The 24,142-nt window shown below is 47.2% G+C and overlaps 1 protein-coding gene across 1 annotated transcript in view; it reads left to right on the top strand.

Moving 5' to 3' along the window:
- dnah10 (dynein axonemal heavy chain 10) overlaps positions 1-24,142 on the top strand; it is a gene marked incomplete at both ends in the record, with an annotated part of 111,143 nt that overhangs the window by 7,768 nt on the left and 79,233 nt on the right. The window contains 4 exons of the mRNA XM_084307884.1: positions 257-433; positions 724-873; positions 1,571-1,737; positions 18,627-18,778. Coding sequence (XP_084164010.1) covers positions 257-433; positions 724-873; positions 1,571-1,737; positions 18,627-18,778 — 646 coding nt within the window. The remainder of the gene's footprint in view (positions 1-256; positions 434-723; positions 874-1,570; positions 1,738-18,626; positions 18,779-24,142) is intronic.

Genomic DNA, 24,142 nt, shown 5'->3' with positions numbered 1-24,142 from the left:
GATTTGTCGATTTCCGTATGCCAGTGTGAATTTGAGTGAATCTGAGCTGCAGTTCTAGTGTCAGTGATAGTGAGACCGAGTGAGAATGAATTTCTGTGAGTCTGAGTGAATGCTACCTCCTAGTTATTATCACATTTGTACTGCATTGTGATGATGATTCAAGAAGAGTCTCTCTCTCTCTCTCTCTCTCTCTCTCTCTCTCTCTCTCTCTCTCTCTCTCTCTCTCTCTCTCTCATCTATGTTTGCCACGGGGTAGGTGGACTTCATAAAAGGGATCTTTGAGAAGAACATGGACAACCCTCCGCTGAATAAGGGCCAGCCTCCCGTGGCAGGGGCTATCTACTGGGAGCGTTTCCTCTTCCATCGCATCAAAGACACCATCCTCCGCTTCATGGAGGTGCCGGAGATGCTGGAGAGTGAACAGGGCAGAGCGGTCAGAGCTGTTATTGTACACACTACACAATTCTTGTCATTAAAATAACAAGTAAATATTTAACTCTTTAGATAGTACAATGTTGTATGAAGCAGTCATCATGCAAGGGGGAGTACATTATGCTGTTTATCAACACAGCAATAGAGATCATCATAGCCGTGCTGATGTACAGTATGACTTTGAGTAGAGTGATGCATCTACAGAGAATAGAGTAGTTCCAGTGCTATTGTACTGCATGAACTGTTGTATCATTTAGAGGTCTTGTCCTTCTTTGTGTTCTACTGTCTCAGGCCAAGGCCAAGTACCTGGAGGTGGGGAAGCGAATGAGGGCCTACGAGGTGGAGAAGTACCAGCGCTGGCGAGAGGAGACACAACAGAAACTGCCCCCTCTGATGAAGAGAACCCTGCTGGTCAAGATGAGCAGCTCAGGGGTCATCACTGTAAGTCAACCCCAGTCTGAGATGGTCTGTAACTTTACACCTTAAATGATCTGAGTCATCCTGTCTCCCCTACCACGATCGGCTGCCCCCTTCCCTCCCTCGAGTCCCTATAATCCACCAGGGCCTTGAGGAGGGCGAGGAAGATCATGGCAGACCCCGCCCACCCGGGTCACGGCCTCTTCATTATGCTCCCCCACGGCAGGCGGCTATGGCTGCCCAAGACATTAAATTCCGCCATAGACTCAGCTTCTTCCCCTCAGCAGCTCGCCTGGTAAATGAGTCCGGTGTCCCCCTGCTCCCGCCCCTCCCCCCCTCTATGGCGAGCTGCTAGGGCTGGACCTCTGGACTTGAACTGTGCTGCACTGTATCCATGTCCCCTACCACTGCACTTTACTGTCTTATTGTTGTCTCACTGTTCTGTCCTGTTTTGCACTTATTTATTTATCATTATTATTATTATGTTGTTCCTATTTGTGAAAAAAATCATGCACTTTAATGTCAAATCACGTTCCATTTGTACCTGTACAATATGGTGAATAAAGTAATCTGAATCTGAATCACAGTCAACCAATATCAAGATAATTACTTTGTCTCAAGAAGACAAATATTTTAAGTGGACTTTTACTGTACTTTCTCTAACTCCCCCCTCCCACACATCTGTTTATCTTGATATTTCTCTTTTCTCTGTCCTCTTAAGATGACTCCAGCAGCCGAAGGTGACCTGGAGAGGGGTGAACGGTACATAGTGAACTTTGCTCCAGAACTCAAGGAGATCATTTCAGAGGCCAAGTACCTTGAGCAGCTGGGCTATGATGTGCCTGAACTGGCCCAACATGTGGCTCTGCAGGAGGAGAGATTCATCAGGTTTTTATACTCCCACATTACTGATAGTTCGTTTGGAGATCCAAGCTCTAGCCCTAAGATTGAAGTCTAGTATTGAGGAAGAAATTAGGAACATTTGAAATCATGTGGCTTTCAAAGAAGATGGAGAAATAACAGTATAGGGTTGGCTTACCAACTCATGTACACAAGATCCCAGGTTTGGCCAACTCGGTCTGGGCCCTTCTGGGCCGCGTGGCCGGGCATTGCTTGGTCCGATAATACGTTTACGTTTTATTTTATAGTTGGTTGGTCCAGTGACAAAACAAATACTGGTTTTCTCAACAAACAAAATTCAAGAGTTTTCTCAAAGAGTAGATTTCTGTGTCAAGGTAAAATGGCGTCCTCCATGTGCCAATACTTCCTCGTTCCACTGTCACAAACATCTTTGTCTGTCTGGGAACACCAGCTGAGCTTTATTCTAATTCTTTTTGGATTACAGAAAATTATCACTAAAGTGCTATCTGTTGCAGCTGCACTGTTTTCCATGAAAATACCATATTTGGATAAGTTTGACCATTTCTCAAAATCTGAAAATCATTATTTAATAAAACACAGAAAAGGATCACCAAGTTACTCTGGATAAATAAAACCTTTACAGACAACATTGAGACAAAGCTTCCTGACACATCTCCATCCAAACTCTTGGAAGAACTCATTGAAATCTCATCTGATACCACCTGGGCCCTCATTCATCAACGTGTTCTACGCACAGATCTGTGCTTACCCTGTGCGTACGATCATTTCTAAGCAAAGAGTGGGATTCATCAATTTCGATTTGAACTTGACTCCGTGCTTACATCTACGCACAGGTCAGACCACACTTACCTGACGCCCAGTGGTAGAATATCGTTACTACGCATAAGCACTCCTCAGTCCTGCATTAGTTTCAAGGCGGAAATAAGCTTCCGTGCATTAGTGTTCAACTTCTGTATGACCCGTAATTCATTATAGTTCATTGTAAAATAGCGACAGTAGTGTAATTATAACGGGCTCACACGCGAACAAGAGGTTGGCCTGCTTGTTTGGCACGGGGGGGCAGACGCAAAACACCAACCTCCAAACGCGATTAGATATTGTTTCAAATAAAAAGCAAATTATTTTGTGTGTCATGATTCCAAATAAGATTGGTCACGAAATGCTTTCTACTTCAATTTGTTGGTTAGAATAGATGACCTCCGTTGAAACTTCACTGAGACTAACAGTCTATTTGTGAGCTCCCGCACAGATGTGATGATAATAATAATAATAACAATAATAATAATAGCTTCATTTTATATAGCGCCTTTCAAGAGACCCAAGGTCGCTTTACATAGATAGGGGGGGGGAATAACAAAGTAACTGTTGTGGCTGATGGTTGTTTAACACAGCAGGAGACGATATTTCCAATTTTAACAAGTAGGTAATTTATTTAGGAAAAGAAGTTTCAACAGCAGAGCTATGGATCGAGCAGAGGATCACCACAGCTTGAACAAAAAACACTCCCTCTCAATCCCCCTGCTTGTCCCCTAAATCCCCTCTCAGTCCTGCCCCCACATGACAGATATGATGACGTGTCATATCATGTCAGATATGACATGACGTACATTAAGATGACACGTAGATTTAACATCGGAGAGAGATAAAAACATTAAGAACATCGAAGAGAGATAAAGACATTAAGAAGAACATAGATTTAGATAAAAACATTAAGAACATCGAAGAGAGATAAACAAGATATGATGTACACACACGATATGATGTAAAACATTAAGAACATCGAAGAGAAATAAAGATTTAGTGAGATGTGTGTGTGTGTGTGTGTGTTTGTGTGTGTGTGTGTGTGTGTATGTGTGTGTGTGTCTGTGTGTGTGTGCGTCTGTGTACAGACGTGTGTGTATTGTATGTGTGTATTGTGTGTGTGTGTCTGTGTGTGTGTGCGTCTGTGTACAGACGTGTGTGTATTGTATGCGTGTATTGTGACACAGGGAATGTGTGTGTGTGTGTGTGTGTCGGTGTGTATGTCTGTGCGACTGTGTGTGTGTGTGTGTGTCTGTGTGTGTCTGTGTGTCTGTGTGTGTGTGCTGTGTCTGTGTGTGTGTGCTGTGTATGTGTGTGTCCGTGTGTCTGTGTGTGTGTGCTGTGTCTGTGTGTGTGTGCTGTGTATGTGTGTGTCTGTGTGTCTGTGTGTGTGTGCTGTGTATGTATGAAAGAGAGAAAAGACACACGATTAGAGCACACGATATGATGTACTGAAATGTCCATCTGCCTATCTTGAGGTTGTTTTAAGAACATCAGCCAGACTGTCGCCCTAGTGTCTTTGAGCCCTGCTAGTTGACCTATATTAAACTAGTCAAGACTAACCCCTTTCCTACCTCCACCCCCGTATACACATTTTCCACAACATTCCCCCATTTGGGGCTATCCCTAGTCCCACCCAAATCATATAACCAAGAAAATGTGAACGTCTAACTAAACGAGAAACCACAATTATATAATAAAAGTTTAAATGCCTAATCTAAACCAGAAACCTTACTTCATTCACTGGACCCCTAACGGACCAACAAAGGCTGACTACCGTTCTTACCAAAACACAAAACCGTTCCAAACAAGAGTAATAATAAAACATCAACAAAATACCCCAATTTATAATCCTAACCTGACAGACAAATCCCCCCAACCTCCACCGCTTACCAAATGAGCCACAGTTCCGGCCGGAAACCGCGACTCTCATCAGGGAAAGGAGAAGTTGACCGTCAGAACTAAACATAGAACATCCCTCCCAAAAAAAAAAAAAAAAATGACATTGTCTCTTCCATAACATTGAGTCCTAGTGTCCATCGCTCAGCCCCCCTTCCATGCCCACGCCATAGTCTCCTCACCGTATTGCCAAAAAGTCACATTTTGCCAATACCGCAACCACCACGCCACACCTCCAGTCCCCGTAGAAGCATGTCCCCATGCCTGGACGGGAGGCGCTGGTCCCGACCTCACCACGTGTCCCCCCATCTTCGACGGGAGGTGCCCATCTTGCCCACTGCGTTAGCCCCCCCCCTTTGTCCCTCCAGTCCCCAGAACCGATCCCCAGACCACTTCTTCTCAATGCTTCCTCAGGCTCAGAACCGACACTCTGCCGATGCCCCTTCCCATTCCGGTTTGACCAGGACCACGAGTAAAATAAACAAAAAATAATAAAAAAATAAAAAATAATGCAATGATTTTCAATGGTTGCAATCTCTATGCCGAAGGATCATTAGAAAATCAGACTAAAATTCCTAGTTAAAGGAATAAACCAACAAAACTGCACTCAGACCATCCCCCGTCACTCTTAGAGGAAAGAACCAACAAAAAGAAAATGCCCCTACCTCACCATACCCCTAATCCTCTATCCCCTCGTCTCCCTCTAAGGCAGCATAAAGCTGAGGACATGGCCCGATTTGTGGCTCAATCTCTTTCTGTCCCACCATCAGCATTTGGCTCGTTACGTGTGAAGTTACCAGCCTACCCAAGAGAGGCATACCACAACAGAAAAGGAGAACCAATATCAACCCTGCCACCCCAATGGATATCCCCGTCTGCATCACTATGCTTCCCCACTGTCCCAATCTTTCCAACACCCCACTCCCCCACCATTCTTCATTCCGGCCAGAATTCCCCCTCAACTCCTCCCTCAAATCCTTCAGCTTAGCCATGGCCTCGGAGAACTTTCCCCCTGGCCCCACATTCGTCGGAATGAATGTGCAGCAGTACTGTCCAAACATGGAACAGACTCCACCCTTCTCCGCCATTAACCAGTTCAGAGCCTGTCTATTCTGCCACGCCACCGTACTGGTCGCGTGCATCTGGTCCCCCATTGCATCCAACGCCTCCTCGGTGTAGTTGAGATACCGCTGCTGATTGTAAAACAAATAGTTGATCCACCCGGTGTTCTTATTGACCGATATCCATGGCAGAATAGACTCAAACCCTGCCGCAATCTCATTCTTAGCCATGAACTCGGCTGGAATGCCCCTTGGCTGTCCTATGCTGTCCAGATACACCCTTGGGTCTGCCTTGTAGCTACGCTTCGTTCGAGAGATAGGAGACTCAGAAGGTCCTTCCGTCACTGATAATGGTAGGACCACCATTGGCATGATTGCCTGAACCCGGGCACATCTACCTGACCAATCTAAAGGAAGTGTATTCCTCAACCTCCTACCGCCGCAGAGCCAGTATTGGTCCGCCAGTGCCATATCCTGGACATGAAAAGGGCAAGCTACAGGCCGTGGGTTGGTATCCACTCCCTTTAACACGACCCCGTGTCCACACTTTCCTTCTTTCGTGCAGTTAGTCGTGATGCTCCAAATAGTAGTGCACCGCCCCTCTGCCACCTCCCCTACGTCCCGGGTCCCCTCCTTTTGCAAGCACTCGAAATCCTTGGTCAGCCATAGTTTGACACCTCTGGGTATTGGCAACCCCGTCGCTACCCCCTGCACACGTACATCCAATTTCCTACAACGTTCCCGCATAGTGACATCCTTGAAATCCGTGACGTTTCCTGCCGCCTTAAAACGACTAGAGCCGAGAAACCCCAAACACTCTGCCTCGCACCAAGGGCGACTATTATGGGGCCCCTCCCATGCCTCTGCGTCCCTGTCACACTGAGCCCAACTGAACTTCGTGCCCTTCACCAGCAGCCTATCCGGACGTGCCTTGGAGCAGACATAACAATCCTCTATCTGATTCTGCGCGCTCGTGTACTGGACCCACTTAAACCACTCATTCCCTAAAGCCGCCCTATACATCGGGTCAGCCTCCGGGTCTTCCTCGTCATAGTCATAGTCGCCCCCATCTTGTTCCCCGGAAGGAAGCAAACCCCTCAACCTGGCCCAGAGTGAGCCCACTGAGTCCCTCAACGTTCCGGCTGTCCTCTGGAACATATCCTGTCCCCCCACCTCTTCCGACTCAGTGTCCTTGACCTCCCTTTTTCCCCTCACCCCTGTCCCCTGTGATTGGTTCGGGACAGGCTCAACCCTCCTATCTACCCCCACAACCCGATCCTCGTTAGTATAATGGTAAGTATCCCCGCCTGTAACGGGGGAATGGTCAAAATCAAAAAACATGCCCTTGCGGTCCTACGGGAAACACCCCTTTTGGTTGTAGTCTTATCTTCTCCCCCCCTTCCTCGATGGAGGGCAGAGGGGGCGCCTGATTCTGAGCCTGGTCATGAAAGCCTGCCGGTACTTGAGCCTGAGCGGGACCCCGTGGGACTCCTACCCACTCAAACCCGTCATCCTCAAGGACGGGTCGACCGTGACGGTTCTCAATGACGTCGTTGTGCCCGGCCGACCGTCCGCACACTGCTGCCAACATCTGCGGGAGCATCAGCAGGCACTGCACCTTCCAGTTGCCGTCTCGGACCCTCCATGTCGGGTTCTGCATAACTGCGATCGATTGTATCCCCCAAGAGATCGCCGCTGGCCTTTATGCAGTGATTGAAGTGGAACCAGGTCGCTGATCCTTTGACTTGGACTGCCGTTCCAGTCGATCGGATCACCTCGTACGGGCCCTCTCTCCGGGGTGATGACCACTTTCTCTTGTGGACCTTTACGAAGACCAGGTCCCCAGGGATCAGTCTCGGTTTGGTGGCTTCCTTCTCCGCCTCCTTCACCCCCTTTTTCTCCTTTCTCTGCTCCTGTCGAAACACAGCTTCATGTATTTTAGTCACTTGCTGAAGATATTTTTTCAGATCTTGCTCAAAAATATCTAATGCCGGGCCCCTAGCCAGGTGTCTAAATGGCGGTGCTGGCATGCTGCGGCCTGTAAGCATTTCATGCGGTGTTAGCTGTGTTTGGCGGTTTACGCTGCTTCTAATAGCCATCAGAGCAAGTGGCAAAGCATCAATCCAGTTAAGCTTAGTTTGCATACAGATTTTCAACAGTTTGTTTTTAATGACCAGATTGGCCCTTTCCACCTTCCCCTGCGACCCGGGACTATAGACACAGGAAAGGCGCTGTCTTATACCTAATTTCTGCATCAGCCCTTTAACCACCTTGTCGATGAACTCGCGGCCATTATCGCTTTGTAATATCGTGGGAATTCCAAATCTCGGAATGACCTCGCGACACAGGAACTTGATCACTGTGTCCGCGTTCTTGTGTTTAGATGGAATGGCCTCAATCCAGCGACTAAAGCAGTCCTCTACTACCAGGAGGTATCGTTTGCCCTGCACTGGCGTTATCATGTCTGTATAGTCCATAATCAGATGTCTGAATGGTCCCTCAGGGAGGGGTGTGTAAGCCGCCACTGTCGGTACTCCTTTGCGCACATTGCCCTGTAAGCATGTTAAACACCTGGCTAGTGTAACGTCAATTTGTGCCTGAAGCTTTGGGGACCAAAATCCCATTTTCGTGATTCGTTTCAGGGTCTCTGCTCTTCCACAGTGATCAACACCATGAGCCTCAGATATCACCAAGGACAGAAGATCGATGGAGGCGACTATCAAACCGTTATGACTCCTCCACAGACCATCTGCCCCCCTTACAGCCCCCCTCTCCGTCCACGACTGTTTCTCGGCCTGCGTGGCTGAGTCCTGAAGATCACTCAAATTATCCTCAGTTACCTCAGTCGTCAGTTCGGCCGCAAACATCAGAACAGCCGTGGACGGCACCGCAGCCGCCGCCTTCGCGGCCTCGTCCGCCGCGTTGTTTCCCGTCGTCACAAAGGACAGGTCTTTTCTGTGTGCCTGGCACTTTACGATAGCAATGCTTTTGGGCAACTTTACAGCCTGAATAAGCGCCACAACCTGCTTGTGGTGAAGGATCGGTGAGCCGTCCGATTTCTTAAAGCCTCTTGCCTTCCAAATGGCCGCGAATAGGTGGCATACGCCATGCGCATACGCAGAGTCTGTAAAGATGTTAACCGTGCGATCTTTAGCTATTATGCATGCTTCTGTTAGTGCTATTAGTTCTGCAAGCTGGGCCGAACATGGTTGCATGCATTGTCCGGCCTTTCTTGTTAGTGTTTCTCCGTTAGGTTTGCACTGTACGACGGCGTATCCTGACCTTAAATTTTCCCCCTCCCGATAGCAGGACCCATCCACAAAAAGTGAGAGTTCTGCTATCGCGAGCGGGTCGACTCCCAAATCAGGACGGAGTTTCACGAAAGCCTGTACCTCCACCTCGCACTCATGCGGTTGACCCTCGCTCAGGAGTGGTACCAGATCTGCCGGGTTACTGCCGTGGCATGTTTTTATCGTAACGTCCGAGTACTGCAGGAGCCTCATGTAAGCCTGTTGCCGTTGGCTGGTCAGAACAAATTTGCCTCTTTCAATCAAGTTTGCCAATTTGTGATGTGTCCAAATGCAAATGTCATATCCCATTGTCACGGCCGTTGCCTTCTCATACATCAAATGTGCTGCGGCCAGGGCCTGATAACAAGGTGGCAGACCCTGCTCTACCGGCGAAAGAGCTCTAGAGTAATATGCTATCGGTTGTTTTTTCCCACTCACCCCCTGTGTTTGAGTCAGGACAGCTGTCGCATGCTGCGCTCTATGTGAGACGAATAGGTGGAAACACTTCTCATAATCCGGCAGCGCCAGGGCAGGGGCCTGTAACAACAGACGCTTAATGTTTATGAACGCGTCCTCCCCCTCCTCGGTCCATGTCAAGGGAGCGCGAAGCTTGTCTGTACCCGCCTCTTTTATCATCATCCTCAACGGCGCTGTCGCTATCGTATAGTCCTCCACCCACTCAGAGCTGTACCCAGTCATCCCTAAAAACGTCATCATCTGTCGGACCGTCAATGGCCTAGGTGCCTTGGATACAGCTTCGAGTTGCGTGGGTGAGATGTTTTTTATGCCCTTTTGAATGACGCGAGACAAGTACTCAACTTTTGGCTGGCAGTACTGCAGTTTTGAACGGGATGCCTTGTGGCCTCCCACGGCCAATCCACTCAAAACTTTGATGGAGTCCTCATGGCACTGCTGACGTGTATCCGAGCAGATTAGAATGTCATCTGCATACAGTAAAACCGTGCTGAGTAGTGTGTCGCACACTCCTTGCAAGTCTTCCTTGAGCGCCTTCGAGAAGTAATGCGGCGAGTGCGCGAACCCTTGTGGCAACCGGGTGTAAGAGTATTGTTTCCCCCTGTGGGTAAAAGCAAACAGATACTGAGACTCTTTTTCCAATGGAACACTGAAGAATGCCTGCGTGAGATCAATGACCGTATAGTACTGCGAGCTACTCGGGATGTTTGTCAGGAGGGTGTGTGGATTAGCGACTTCCGTCTCTGGTCCAGACACCACGTCGTTCACCGCCCTCAAATCGTGTACCAGTCTGTACCTAGCCCTGTCCGCCTTTAGCACTGGGTGGATAGGTGTATTACATCTGGATTTGAAAGGGACGAGCACTCCCCCCTTTAACAGTCCCTCAATCTGATGTGATATAGCTTCCTCCGACTCTGGCTTCATTGTATACTGTCTGATAAAGGGTGGTCTACAACCCTTCTTTAACCTGACCTTCACTGGCTGTGCCGACAATATTAGACCCACATCTGTGTCGTGTTTTGACCACAACCGTTCCGGGGTGCGCGCCAACATGTCCTGTTCCAGCAAAGCATCCGCCTCTGGAATAACGCAAGGGTCTCCTGGTAATCTGATTACTTGCGGTTTTGCCAAAACTGAAAAGGAAATCATTATTTTTATGAAACTCCCATCTGCGCTGTTCCAAATTAGCGGAGATTCCGTGGAGACCCACCTTTGAGTCTCGGATTCCTGTATCATTGAACCTAGATGTTCGGATTCGTAACCAGGATTTATTCTCAGAGTGATGTGTGGGGCGGCGTCTCTTAGTCTATGTTGTTCCCGTAGATACTTACCCGTGTTAACCCTCAACGCCGCGCCCTGTCTCCCTACAATTATCATAGATGAGTTAATCTGCACCTGCTCGGGCTGTCCCTGCAACCATGCCTTGTTCCTAACTAGGTCACTATTCGTCAAATATTGTAGTGTGCAATGTGCCTCCATGTTTGTTTGTCTAGACTGAGGCAGTTGGGTTTTCAGAAATGGCTCCCAGGGGTCACATACCCTTTGCAGCTCTGCATCTATGTTGCCCAGCCAGAACACAGTGGCCTCTTTCTCCCCCGTCCCTTGTAGCATCATTTGGTACACGTCTTGTTCAATTTGAATCCCCTCAGGCGTACATAGGATTTTACAGCCTAGTTTACACATTGCATCTCGTCCCAAGAGATTGCGCGGGGTGCTGTCCGAAATTAATACAGGTATTGTTATGGTCTTGTTGTTATACGTCATAGAGATTGGATCTGATGTGGGTATTAATTGTGTTTTTCCCGAGAATCCGACCGTCCGAACATACTGTCCAGACTGGGGTAAGTGAGCGGCGTATTTTTGCTTTATGCAGGAAAAACCTGCTCCAGTGTCTGCCATCATCTCTGTTAATTTGCCCTCCACTAGGACCTGCAGAATAGGTTCTTGCTCAGCTCCCTTGGAAACCACAATCATTTGATTTCCCCCCGTCGCATTCTCTGGGCACCCCTAGTGATTACCCCCCTGGTTTCGGGGCCCTCCTGTCTCCCCCTGGTCGTGGGGCCCTTGTGACTCCCCCTGGCGCACGGGTCTTCCATACTCCGAGCCGGGACGGTATGGTTGCCTACATCTCATTTCCCTGTGTCCCTGCATGCAGCAGTTCCAACAGTGGAAACGGGGAAACTGTTGTTCGTTCCCCGGTCCCTGTGTAAACCGTGGGCCTGATTGCCCATTCCCTGCCTGCCGCCTGGACGCCTGGTTCTGTGAACTATAGCCATAGCTTCTCACTACCTGAGGTGCAGGCGGGGATCCCTGGTCCTGCATGGGTGGAGAGGTAGCAGATGACACCATTACTGCCTGCAACCTCCTTTGGGGCTGCAGTTGTTGCTGAGTTAACTTCCTTGAGTCATTTCTATCCTGATCCCTGACTTTCTGCTCCTGAGCCCTTTGCTTCTCCACACTATGTGTTACATGTGCACAGAACAAAGGATAAGTCATGTCCATTAACCCCCCCACGTCTTCCAGTCTATTCTTAACCACCTCTGGAAGCCCTCTCATCACACTTTCTCTAAACATCGCTCTCTGCAACGGGTCAATTTCTGGGTTGTGTCCTAGCTCACCTCTCCACTCCTTCAGTATTTTGTTCACATAGGTGCCAGGCCCTTCCGTCTCCATTATGGGGTTGCCCGCCAGTTTTGCCGGATTAATACGTGATGGATATTGATTCCTGAGTTTGTACCACAACGCCGCTCTATGCGCGTTGAATATGTCTCCATCATGGGCCTGCGTGTCGCATGCCACTCGCATCGATGTATCACCCATGATGTCCCGGCAGGCACCAATTCCTAGCAAGCGCGTCAACAGGGATATATATCCTATATCCGTCTCTCTCTGATTTAGCGCTAAAGCTTCCTGCCTGTATGCTCTCCCCTTCTGGGCGTAGAGCTTCATTACCCCCAACTCTTCTGTCCTCTTTTTCAACCTCTTTTTGCTGCTGTCGCCTGGCTTGTGGTTACGAATCATTACATTCATCTCTTCGCATACGTCGAGATCAAAAGTACCTCCGGAAGGCCATTTTGTGTCCCCGGCCTTTGTACGCCTCTGCCAACGGACACCAACCTTGAGAATTAGGTTCTTTATGAGCGGGTTCCGGTCTAACAGTATGTCCTCTGCTGTATGCATCGTTGTTTAGTGTGTATATGTGTTTATTGTGTTGTGTGTGTGTGTGTGTGGTTGTACTTCAGCTACTACTACTCTACAACTACCACTCCAGGACACAGTTAACCTAGATCTACAGCTACTACTACTCTACAACTACCACTCCAGGACACAGTTAACCTAGATCTACTACTACTACAGCTACTACTACTACCACTCCAGGACACAGTTAACCTAGATCTACTACTACTACAGCTACAACTACCACTCCAGGACACAGTTAACCTAGATCTACTACTACTACAGCTACAACTACTACCACTCCAGGACACAGTTAACCTAGATCTACTACTACTACAGCTACAACTACCACTCCAGGACACAGTTAACCTAGATCTACTACTACTACAGCTACTACAACTCGGTGTGTGTGTGTCTGTGTGTGACTGTGTGTGTGTGTGTGTGTGTGTGTGTATGTCGGTGTGTGTGTCTGTGTGTGTGTGTGTGTGTATGTGTGTATGTCGGTGTGTGTGTGTGTTTGTGTGTGATTGTGTGTGTGTGTGTGTGTGACTGTGTGTGTGTGTGTGTGTGTGTGTGACTGTGTGTGTGTGCGTACTGTGTGTGTGTGTGTCACAACCCGCTGTCTACCGGGACACAGGAATGTGTGTGTGTGTGTGTGTGTGTGTCGGTGTGTGTGTGTCTGTGTGTGTGTGTGTGTGTGACTGTGTGTGTGTGTGTGTGTGTGTGTGTGTGTGTGTGTGACTGTGTGTGTGTGCGTCACAACCCGCTGTCTACCGGGACACAGGAATGTGTGTGTGTGTGTGTGTGTCTGTGTGTGTGTGTGTGTGTGTGTGTGTGTATGTGTGTGTGTGACTGTGTGTGTGTGTGTGTGTGTGTGTGTGTGTGTGTGTGTGTGTCTGTGTGTAGTGACTGTGTGTGTGTGTGTGTGTGTGACTGTGTGTGTGTGCGTCACAACCCGCTGTCTACCGGGACACAGGAATGTGTGTGTGTGTGTGTGTGTGTCGGTGTGTGTTTGTCTGTGTGTGTGTGTGTGTGTCTTTGCTGTGTGTGTGTGTGTGTGTGACTGTGTTGTGTGTACGTCACAACCCGCTGTCTACCGGGACACAGGAATGTGTGTGTGTGTGTGTGTGTGTCGGTGTGTGTGTGTCTGTGTGTGTGTGTGTGTGTGTGTGTCTGTGTGTGTGTGTGTGTGTGACTGTGTGTGTGTGTGTGTGTGTGTGTGTGTGTGACTGTGTGTGTGTGCGTCACAACCCGCTGTCTACCGGGACACAGGAATGTGTGTGTGTGTGTGTGTGTGTCGGTGTGTGTGTGTCTGTGTGTGTGTGTGTGTGTGTGTGTATGTGTGTGTGTGTATTGTATGTGTGACTGTGTGTGTGTGTGTGTGTGGTTGTGTGTGTGTGTGTGTGTGTGTGTGACTGTGTGTGTGTGTGTGTGTGTGTGTGTGTGTGTATGTATGTATGTCGGTGTGTGTGTGTGTGTGTTTTCTACCACCAGGGGTCAGCAAACCCAAGAGAGAAAGAGATGTGATGAGTCTGTATGCTACACCTTGGCCCACCAACAGGGGTCAGCAAACCCAGGAGAGAGAGAGAGAGAGAGAGAGAGAGAGAGAGAGAGAGAGAGAGAGAGAGAGAGAGAGAGAGAGAGAGAGAGAGAGAGAGAGAGAGATCTCTCTTGGCACAACGCCAAGACCTGCTAGCTGGCTCTACGCCCAGAATGAGTTATCTTCCAGTTATCGCTCCTTTAAACTGGGCTGTGTGTCTTTAATCAAGAGTTTATTACAGTTATCTTTACGAAAGAAAGAGAGAGAGAGAGAGAGAGAGAGATCAGGGGCCTGACCTCTGATCCAAACGATGGGGGGGTGTGTGTGTATTGTATGTGTGTATTGTATGTGTGACTGTGTGTGTGTGTGTGTGGCCCAATAGTGCAAACAAGCTAGAGTCTCGTCTCACGCTGCCCAAATTTTTTTTTTTTTTTTTTTTACTCTCTGCTCATATTATCACAGCTAGCCTCTCTGTAGCAACAACTTCACAAGCCAATAAGAAAACGAACAATAGTGTATCCGTAAACGTAATTAGTTTGACACAGAGAATGCCAGCTGTAATAGTGTGTTTTGAATAACAGCAGAGCGGCACCGGTTTTTGTTTTGAAAATTGAGAGTCTTATCTACAGAGGACAGAAGGCACAGTTATGTGGAGAGTGTCGTAAAGGGATCAGGGAAAGGGGTCAGGGAGAAGTTTGAAGAGATGGAGAAAAATTTGACCAGAGGTCGAAAACATGCAATTAAAATTGATTAGTGGCGCACTTATAGCCTGTTAAAAGAGGAATCGCCCTAGTGTAAACACCTCACCAGTCGTGTTCGTTTTAGCCGTCCATCCAGACCTCGTCACACAGTCAGCTCAACTTTTTCCTCCCTCAGAATCTCTTACGGATATTCTAATCAAAAGCAAAAATGCTCACCTGTGTTTGTTTGTCGACACCGCCAGAATTTCTACGGGAGAGGTCCGGAGCTGGCCGTGTGAGGGGGCCCGGCAGGGCGGTCTACAGGTCAAGGGTCACCAAATGTTGTGGCTGATGGTTGTTTAACACAGCAGGAGACGATATTTCCAATTTTAACAAGTAGGTAATTTATTTAGGAAAAGAAGTTTCAACAGCAGAGCTATGGATCGAGCAGAGGATCACCACAGCTTGAACAAAAAACACTCTCCCTCTCAATCCCCCTGCTTGTCCCCTAAATCCCCTCTCAGTCCTGCCCCCACATGACAGATATGATGACGTGTCATATCATGTCAGATATGACATGACGTACATTAAGATGACACGTAGATTTAACATCGGAGAGAGATAAAAACATTAAGAACATCGAAGAGAGATAAAGACATTAAGAAGAACATAGATTTAGATAAAAACATTAAGAACATCGAAGAGAGATAAACAAGATATGATGTACACACACGATATGATGTAAAACATTAAGAACATCGAAGAGAAATAAAGATTTAGTGAGATGTGTGTGTGTGTGTGTGTTTGTGTGTGTGTGTGTGTGTATGTGTGTGTGTGTCTGTGTGTGTGTGCGTCTGTGTACAGACGTGTGTGTATTGTATGTGTGTATTGTGTGTGTGTGTCTGTGTGTGTGTGCGTCTGTGTACAGACGTGTGTGTATTGTATGTGTGTATTGTGACACAGGGAATGTGTGTGTGTGTGTGTGTGTCGGTGTGTATGTCTGTGCGACTGTGTGTGTCTGTGTGTGTGTGTGTGTGTCTGTGTGACTGTGTGTGTCTGTGTGTCTGTGTGTGTGTGCTGTGTCTGTGTGTGTGTGCTGTGTATGTGTGTGTCCGTGTGTCTGTGTGTGTGTGCTGTGTCTGTGTGTGTGTGCTGTGTATGTGTGTGTCTGTGTGTCTGTGTGTGTGTGCTGTGTATGTATGAAAGAGAGAAAAGACACACGATTAGAGCACACGATATGATGTACTGAAATGTCCATCTGCCTATCTTGAGGTTGTTTTAAGAACATCAGCCAGACTGTCGCCCTAGTGTCTTTGAGCCCTGCTAGTTGACCTATATTAAACTAGTCAAGACTAACCCCTTTCCTACCTCCACCCCCGTATACACATTTTCCACAACATAACAAACATAGTGGACAGACACACAACATATATATATGATGATGGAATTCATTCAAGATCCTCTCCACCCTCGGGTCTTTGCCACCGCGGCACGGTCCATCGTGATATTGGAGATGGATCGACCAATAGACTGTTACTGTAGCTGTCAAAGCTCCATCACAAATGCAGTTATGTGAATAGAAAGGGATTCCACTCAGTCAATGTTGCGATGCGCATTTGCCTGATACATGTTATTGCTGGATGCCGGGAGGAAGGCGATGCTGAATGTTTTCAATTCATTAAATAAAACGGATACTTTTTGCAAGGGTTTACTGACTGTCATACAAATGATCAACCAACTACATACTGTAACTTTTCAGTGCACGTTCTTATTTACATTGTGACAACAGCCTTGTGAGTTCCCGCAGTGACCCGCACACAGACATGATGGAATTCAAGTTCATGTTTGTATTGATCACATATAGGCAGGCTACACATGGCGTATACTGCTACATCATACATGGCAGTAAGATTCATTGTTCTTGTATAGCTCTCGTATTATTGTTTATGTAGGCTACCCAATACTGACATCAAAATGGATTGTAGTATGCCTCTAGAAATCATATGCAGCAGGTAGAAAATTGACGGGAGATCCATCGCGATTTGGAATCAAATTGAGGAGAACTTTAATCAAACAACACGGGAAAAGGCAGTCATATTCCAGCGCGGTCTTTATTAGCCGACAACAAAATAGATGCCTCTAAAAATCATATAGCCAATCGAACACAACTAATAAAGGCATTCATATTACAGCACGGTTATAATGACACACAACCAACGCCAAACAGTGGTCAACGAACGGTCTTTATTAGTATTTTGAGCTGTCCAGGCAGAATTGCAGCAATGGTCTTAGGGAGCCGTTGATATCTGACATCACCGTTTACAAATCCGCCTTTTATTTATCCCATAATACGCGATAGTGTCTTCTTGGTTCGACAGCAGTGAATTCTCTGTGGTTTCTCAGAGTACCGCTCGGGTCAGTCCATTATTTCACATCCCATGGGGGGTGTTTCCTCACTTTCATGACCATATATGGATAATCATGCACGAGCATTGACGGTAGAACAAAGTTCTACGGAGGAGCGTAGAGCCTGCGTACGCACCGTGTGATGAATCCCGACTTCCCTGTGCGTACACTAGTTCTACATTCCGTGCTTACGTGTGGAAATAGAACATATTCTACGTCCACGTTGATGAATGAGGGCCCTGGAGAGCTCGTTTCAGAGTGTGGTGCTGAGTACCAAGTATCTCATGATGCAGCAGTTAAGGTGTTGATACCATTCAGCACCACATATCTGTGTGAAGCTGGCTTTTCATCCATGACAGCTCTGAAAACAAAATATAGGGCCAAGTTGAGCCTTGAGGATGACATGCGTGTTGCCTTGTCAAAGATCTCCCCACGTATTGACCGTATTATTAGCCAGCAGCAGCAGACCTCGCATTGAGCTAGAAATGTCCACTGAGTGAACGAGTGCTTATTTTCTGTATTTATTTATATTTTTTGAGAAATGGTAACTTGGTGATCCTTTTCTGTATTAAAAAAAATACATGATTTTCTGTTTTTAAGAAATGGTCAAACTTGCTATTTTTATGGAGAACAGTGCAGCTGCAACAGATAGCACTTTAGTGATCCTTTTCTGTATTTAAAAAAAAATACATGATTTTCAGCTTTTGAGAAATGGTCACACTTATCCAAATATGCTATTTTTATGGAAAAGTGTGCAGCTGCAACAGATAGCACCTGATAATTTTCTGTAATTTTATTTAAAGAAATATGCTATTTGATTTACTACTACAAGCAGTGTAATGTCAACAGTACTAAGCCATTTAGACCTGAAACACCTGTTAATAATGCATTATATAGGCATATACACACAAATGTGTTTCCCGGTTTCTTAAATAAACATTATTTTGAAAGCAAGCACTTTTAGTCATCATTGTAGCAAAAAAGACAGGACCGGAAAAGTCTTTATCGTATGTAGGGGTGCCCTGGAATATTTTATTGAACACAGGGGTGCCTTGGCAGCAGAAAGGTTGAGAACCCCTGCCCTACAGTACACGAGGAGGCAGCTGTCACATCTTTTCACCTGTACAGCGCGATCTCTCAGCGGCGAGGGTCTGCGTGGGAGGGACACGCCGCCCTCGTTGCTTCCTGATTCTGCTGCGCAGGCGCACCAACCAACCTGTAGGAGTCGCTGTCCACAACGTCCGATCCCCACCCACCAGTTTCCCACCCCCTAATACTGCCAATTGTATTAGTATGAACGACCAGCCAAGCTGGTAGCAATGCCGAGAGCTGGGCTCGAACCCAGCATCTCCTGCATTAGTGGCGAGCGCCTTGCCCACTGCGCCACTTAGCCGCCCTACCCCTATATTTATCTAAAATGAAAACCAGCTTATACAAAGGGTGAATCAAAATGGAGACTGAAAAAGAGAAAACTATCATATTCCTCTCATTCCTAACACTGTTACAGAATATGTTACAGAAGAGCTACTGGACCACAAAGCCTTACCTGATTCAACACTGGTTTCAGATATGTGGATGGCCTGAAGAACCTTGTAAAACGCCACTACTCTCTGATGGAAAGCCTGAATGATGCAGAGTTCTTGCTGCTGGCTGAGCAGATCGAAGAGCTGAGGAAAGTGATGCACTGTGGATGCAAGAGACTCAACTGGAATGCATTGGGTACGTACTGTCAAGTCAAGTCAAGAGTTTTAATTGTCACGGCATACAGGTATACAATGAAATGCGGCTGGTCTTGCCCGCGACGATGTGCAATACAGTGGTACAACATATAATAGAATCCAATAAAATACAGTGGTACAACATATTAATAGAATCCAATAAAACAGTGCAATAAACAGGTACATGGTGTGCCATCTCGGTATCTGTACATTAGTATTTACAGAGCATATAGGACATGCTAGGTAGCTTTAGTAGTGCAATACACTGTTCCTGATGCTATACTACTTTAAGTGGCCTTTCCTCTGGCCATAAGTGTGCGTGTGTGCGGCATGAGTGTTAAAGTGGCTGCTAGTGTGTGAGCGTGCTCAGCGTGCGTGTCGTGTATGTGCTTGTGTGTGGATAGTTCAGTTTCTGTGTCTCTCAATGTTCATTGTTCAAGGCTCTGATGGCCTGGGGGAAGAAGCTTAGCCTAAGCCTCTCCGTCCTAGTAGCTGGAGTTCGCAGGCGTCTGCCTGACCTCAGCAGCTGGAACAGGCTGTTATTGGGGTGGTGGGGGTCTTTCATTATCCTGCAGGCTCTGGATTTGCACCTCTTGTTGTATAGAGCCTGCAGGGGAGGTAGCGCAATACCCGTGGTACGCTCGGCTGAGCGCACCACTCTCTGTAGGGCCTTCTTGTCCTGTGCCGTGCTGTTCCCATACCAGGCAGTGATGTTTCCGGTCAAGATGCTCTCTACAGCTCCTGAGTAGAAGGACTGGAGTATCTTCCCCGATACTCTGAACTTCCTTAACTGTCTCAGGTGGTAGAGGCGCTGCTTCGCTTTCTTTACTACTGTGTCTATGTGTGTTGACCATGTCAGGTCCTCTGAGATGTGGACCCCCAGGTACTTGAAGCTGCTCACCCTGTCCACGGTAGCCCCGTTAATCGTCAGTGGTGTGTGTGTCTCCTGCTGTCCTCTCCTATAATCCACGATCAGCTCCTTGGTTTTACCAATGTTCAGGAGCAGGCTGTTGTCCTGGCACCAACGTTCCAGTACCTCAACCTCCTCTCGGTAGGCCTTCTCGTTGTTGTCCGAGATCAGCCCCACCACCACCGTGTCGTCGGCGAACTTCACAATGGAGTTGGAGCTGAACTTGGCCGCACAGTCGTGTGTGTAGAGTGAGTACAGCAGGGGGCTTAGAACACAGCCCTGGGGGGACCCGATGCTCAGGGTGATGGTGTTGGAGGTCTGACCCCCCACCCTGACCGCCTGGGGTCTTTCACTCAGAAAGTCCAGTACCCAGGCGCTCAGGGCGGAGCTCAGGCCTAGCTCGATCAGCTTGTCCACCAGTCTGGTGGGGACTATGGTGTTGAACGCTGAGCTGTAGTCAATGAACAACAGTCTCACATAGCCCCCCTTCTGACGGTCAAGGTGGGAGAGAGTGCTGTGCAGTACCTGGGAGACCGCGTCATCAGTGGACCTGTTTGTCCTGTATGCAAATTGCATAGGGTCCATATCACTGGGGAGAGAGGCACAAATGTGGTCCTTGACCAGCCTCTCGAAACATTTCATGACCACAGAGGTGAGTGCCACCGGTCTGTAATCATTTGGACATGTTGGGGAGGGTTTCTTCGGTACAGGGATGATGGTAGACATCTTGAAGCAGGCAGGGACTACTGACTCCGCCAGGGATTGATTAAATATGGCGGTGAACACCGGGGCAAGCTGGTTTGCACAGGACTTAAGTATGCGTCCTGTTCTACCATCTGGGCCTGCAGCCTTCCTGGTGTTCACCTGCATAAATGCTCTTCTCACACTGTGTTCCGACAACGAGAGAGCGCCCCCGCCCCCCCGCGGTTGCCCCCCCCCTCCACAACAGCCGGTGCGCCAGTGACGTCACTAGCCAGAGGGCTAGCGGCGACACTGTCTACACCGAACCGAGCGTAGAAGGAGTTGAGTTTGTCCGCTAGAGAGGCGTCGTCGCTCCCCATTGAGGGGGCGCTGACTTTGTATGTGTCTGTATTCAGACTCCCATGTATTTATAATGTGATTTATGTGCATTCTTAGCTTGTGATGACCACCAATGTTTTCTGAGTAAAAAAATGTTATAAATAAAAAAAGAAAATAAGAATCATTGATTGATTGAAAACTTTAACAGATTGCAGAATGGGTACAATACAGTACGGCTCAATACAAACAATTGTTAAGGGGATGCAGACCAGAAAAATACTTTCGTCTAGTTTACATCGGGGTCCCCCATTTTCAATTCATTAAGACATTTATGACATACATAACATACAGATATACAGTACTGTTTCATCCTGACATTTATGACATACAAGATATACAAATATACAGTACTGTTTAACACATCCTTCGCCAAAAACGAGTTTACTTGTTATAGTATCGTATAGCTCCGCTCTGCGCCTACTGGAATATATCCCTATATCAGTCTATGCACTGAATAAATCTCCACATGCACCTTTACACACCTATTCGCCTGGCCACACCCCCATCCGCTCCTCTACATAAGCAGGGGTGTGGCCATACTAACAGCTCCTTCCTTATTTTCACCACGGCGAGTGTCTGTACACACCACTTGAGTTTAGTGTAAAATTGTTGGAAAGGAGCTACGTTGAAGAGAAGGAGCTGCGTTGACATATCTTTGTTTTCTCTCACTATTTTTCGAGGAAATACAGCGATAATGTCTTCGCCACCGGAGTGTCTAGAACAGTGGTTCTCAAACTTTTTACACCAAGTACCACCTGAGAACGTAGCTGGCTCTCCAAGTACCACCATATGACCGGCGTTAAAATACAGTCTATTCAGCTATGCGCAGTTCAGGAGGCAAATGTATTCCTAATACCATTATGTATTGTTAACTTTTGTCAGACACAGCCACAATGTACAAAGGGGTAGCACTAGAACTAGCAAACGCTTCCACACAACTCATACAATGCAAGGGGCATTGAGAACATAATAACTAACATTCTCACATAGCAAGTGAGAAAATTAAGAACAACTGTATTTCAGCAAATGTACTTAATTCTCTCTCTATCTCTCTCTCTGTCTGTCTCTCTCTCTCTCACACAGCAAGCGATTGTCCATCATTCTCTCTCTCACTCACACACACAATTATTTTGTTACAAAAACTTAATTTCCTGCATTCTGGTGCAGGAATATTGAATTTTTACCCTTTAAATGCCAGTGTTTGTGATGGGCATCACAAATTATTGTAAAAAAGAAAAGAAAACACATATTCAATACATTTTTTAATGTTTACCCTTTAAATGCCAGTTTGTGTGATGGCATCACAAATTATTGTTAAAAAAAACACAAAAAGTAAAATATTTTCAATATATCAAATGCAAAGTACATTTTTCTGGGGGGGATTGTTACAGGCTAGGCATGTGTCAATGATTAGCAGCAACACAGATTTTTATGGATTTTTTGTAATGTCAGATTTTTTATCTGACATTACAAAAAAAATCTAAAAATAAATGGTTATGATCAGGGCTGAAGTTGAATTAAAGATTTATGACTGTTTAGACTGCATTACTCTCTGTCACAGTGATCTCCTGGTTGTTCCCCACGTAGGTTATCTAACTATCGCGCCGCCGCAACCAGAAACACTGGCCTGCTTCTAAGTTCAGTGGCCTGACTGCAAACATTTCTTTTTTACTGGATGTTTACTGTTAATGCCTGTGTGTCTAATTTGATGTTATGTTTAAAAAAAAAAAAAAAAAATTTTTTTTGCTTTTTTGTAAATGTTTTCAAGTACCACCAGCAGTACCACCAAGTACCACTAGTGGTACGCGTACCACTGTTTGAGAACCACTGGTCTAGAAGATGATGATCATTCTGACCTCCATTGGAGCTTCGTAGTAGGGGCTCGCGTCGCTGAGCAAATCCCCGCCGGCATTTCCTCCGCTCTGCAGTTGGACTTTGCTTGGGAGGCGGTCGGCTGTGTGAGGGCTGGCAGCCTCTCTGGGGCGGGTGATGTGTTTGCAGCGCGAGCGCCAGGTGTGTTGGTTGTGGGGGGACAACTACACAGTTTACGAAGATCCTGCCCCAGGCTGGTATTCTTTTTTCGCTGCTCTAGCGGCGTGGAGAGGGTTCTGGTTTGATGCCCACGTTAACATGAGCTCCTCATCGGGAGCTTTGTTTACCTGGGACCGTGTCCGAATCTGCGGTTCAATTCCCCGGGTCTCTGGACAAACGGATCCCCTTGTCACCGCGTGGGCCCCGCTTTCAAGATGAAAAATACCCAGCGCGAGGGAGGTGAGCTTGGTGTTTCATTATGAGAATATCCCCACGCTCAAGTTGGCTGCAGCCCGTGAGGGACTTGTTGCCGACACCGCTGTGTCTGATAAACACCGTTCTGAAGACTGTGTTGACTTATTTTTCTCTTCTCTCTTCGGATGAGGAGAGGGACAGACAGCGGCTGTCTGAAGTGTTGGCCTATATTGCTTCTCACGTTGTACTATTGTTCAGTGGTAGCCGTTTAGCTTGCTTCTTAGCTGGGTTGAGCTACCTGTTAGCCAGTTAGCTGTTTAGCTACGACGTTAGCTCTGTACGTTCTCTCGGCTGGGAACGTTAGCCTGATGCTATCAGTTAGCCTAGAGTTAGCTGTTAGCTTGTGCTACAACCGTTGAACATTAGCCGTGAGAATAGCAGGCCCTAGCACTCTGACTACGACGGCATCTTTGACAGAAGATGTAGTCGGGCCTGCACCATGACCGGCTGCTGGAGGGGGGGGCGTCTCGCCAGAGCCTTGCTCCGGCCATAGCTTCTTTTGCCCCGCCAGCGAGAGGCCTTTTCGTCAACGTGGAGACCAGCCTGTTGCGGCCTTTCATCCTGCGTTCATTGGTGCAGGTAAGGGTCCATTGGACATTACCCCACTCTTCCTTCCTTCCCCTCCCGAATGTTTTGTTAATAACGATGTTTTTTCCAAAACGTATGTTGCTTCACTACATTTGGAGATACGACATGTGCTGTGTGTGAATTGTCTTGGTCGCTCGTATAGCTTGGGTACCGCTGGCCAAAGCTTGTGCTTTTCTCTCTACTTGGAAATGCGAGTAAAAATTAACTGGGTTTTTGTTGTATGATGAGAAGTTGTGTGTGTGTTCATGTACGTGGCTGAGCCCACAACTGGCTGAGTTACCCTACAATGCTGTGCATAGTGGCATGTGATCGAGGGATGAGTCCCTCTCTCAGCTTGTGATGACAATAAACAGGTGGCAAGTTTTTTTTTTCACACATGAACAGGGCTGTACCTGTTCAAACAAAGTCTTCGGCTGTGCTGGCGTGCATGATGTAAAGCTTACTCTACACATTGGCGTCGTATCAGGGGTAAGGTGGTGAGGCTTATTTTGAAGGTATGAA

The sequence above is a fragment of the Notolepis coatsorum genome, assembly GCF_963971535.1.
Source record: "Notolepis coatsorum genome assembly, chromosome: 1".
Classification (NCBI taxonomy): domain Eukaryota; kingdom Metazoa; phylum Chordata; class Actinopteri; order Aulopiformes; family Paralepididae; genus Notolepis; species Notolepis coatsorum.
The sequence above is the reverse complement of the archived record's forward strand: the minus strand, read 5'-3'. Positions and strand labels throughout refer to the sequence as shown.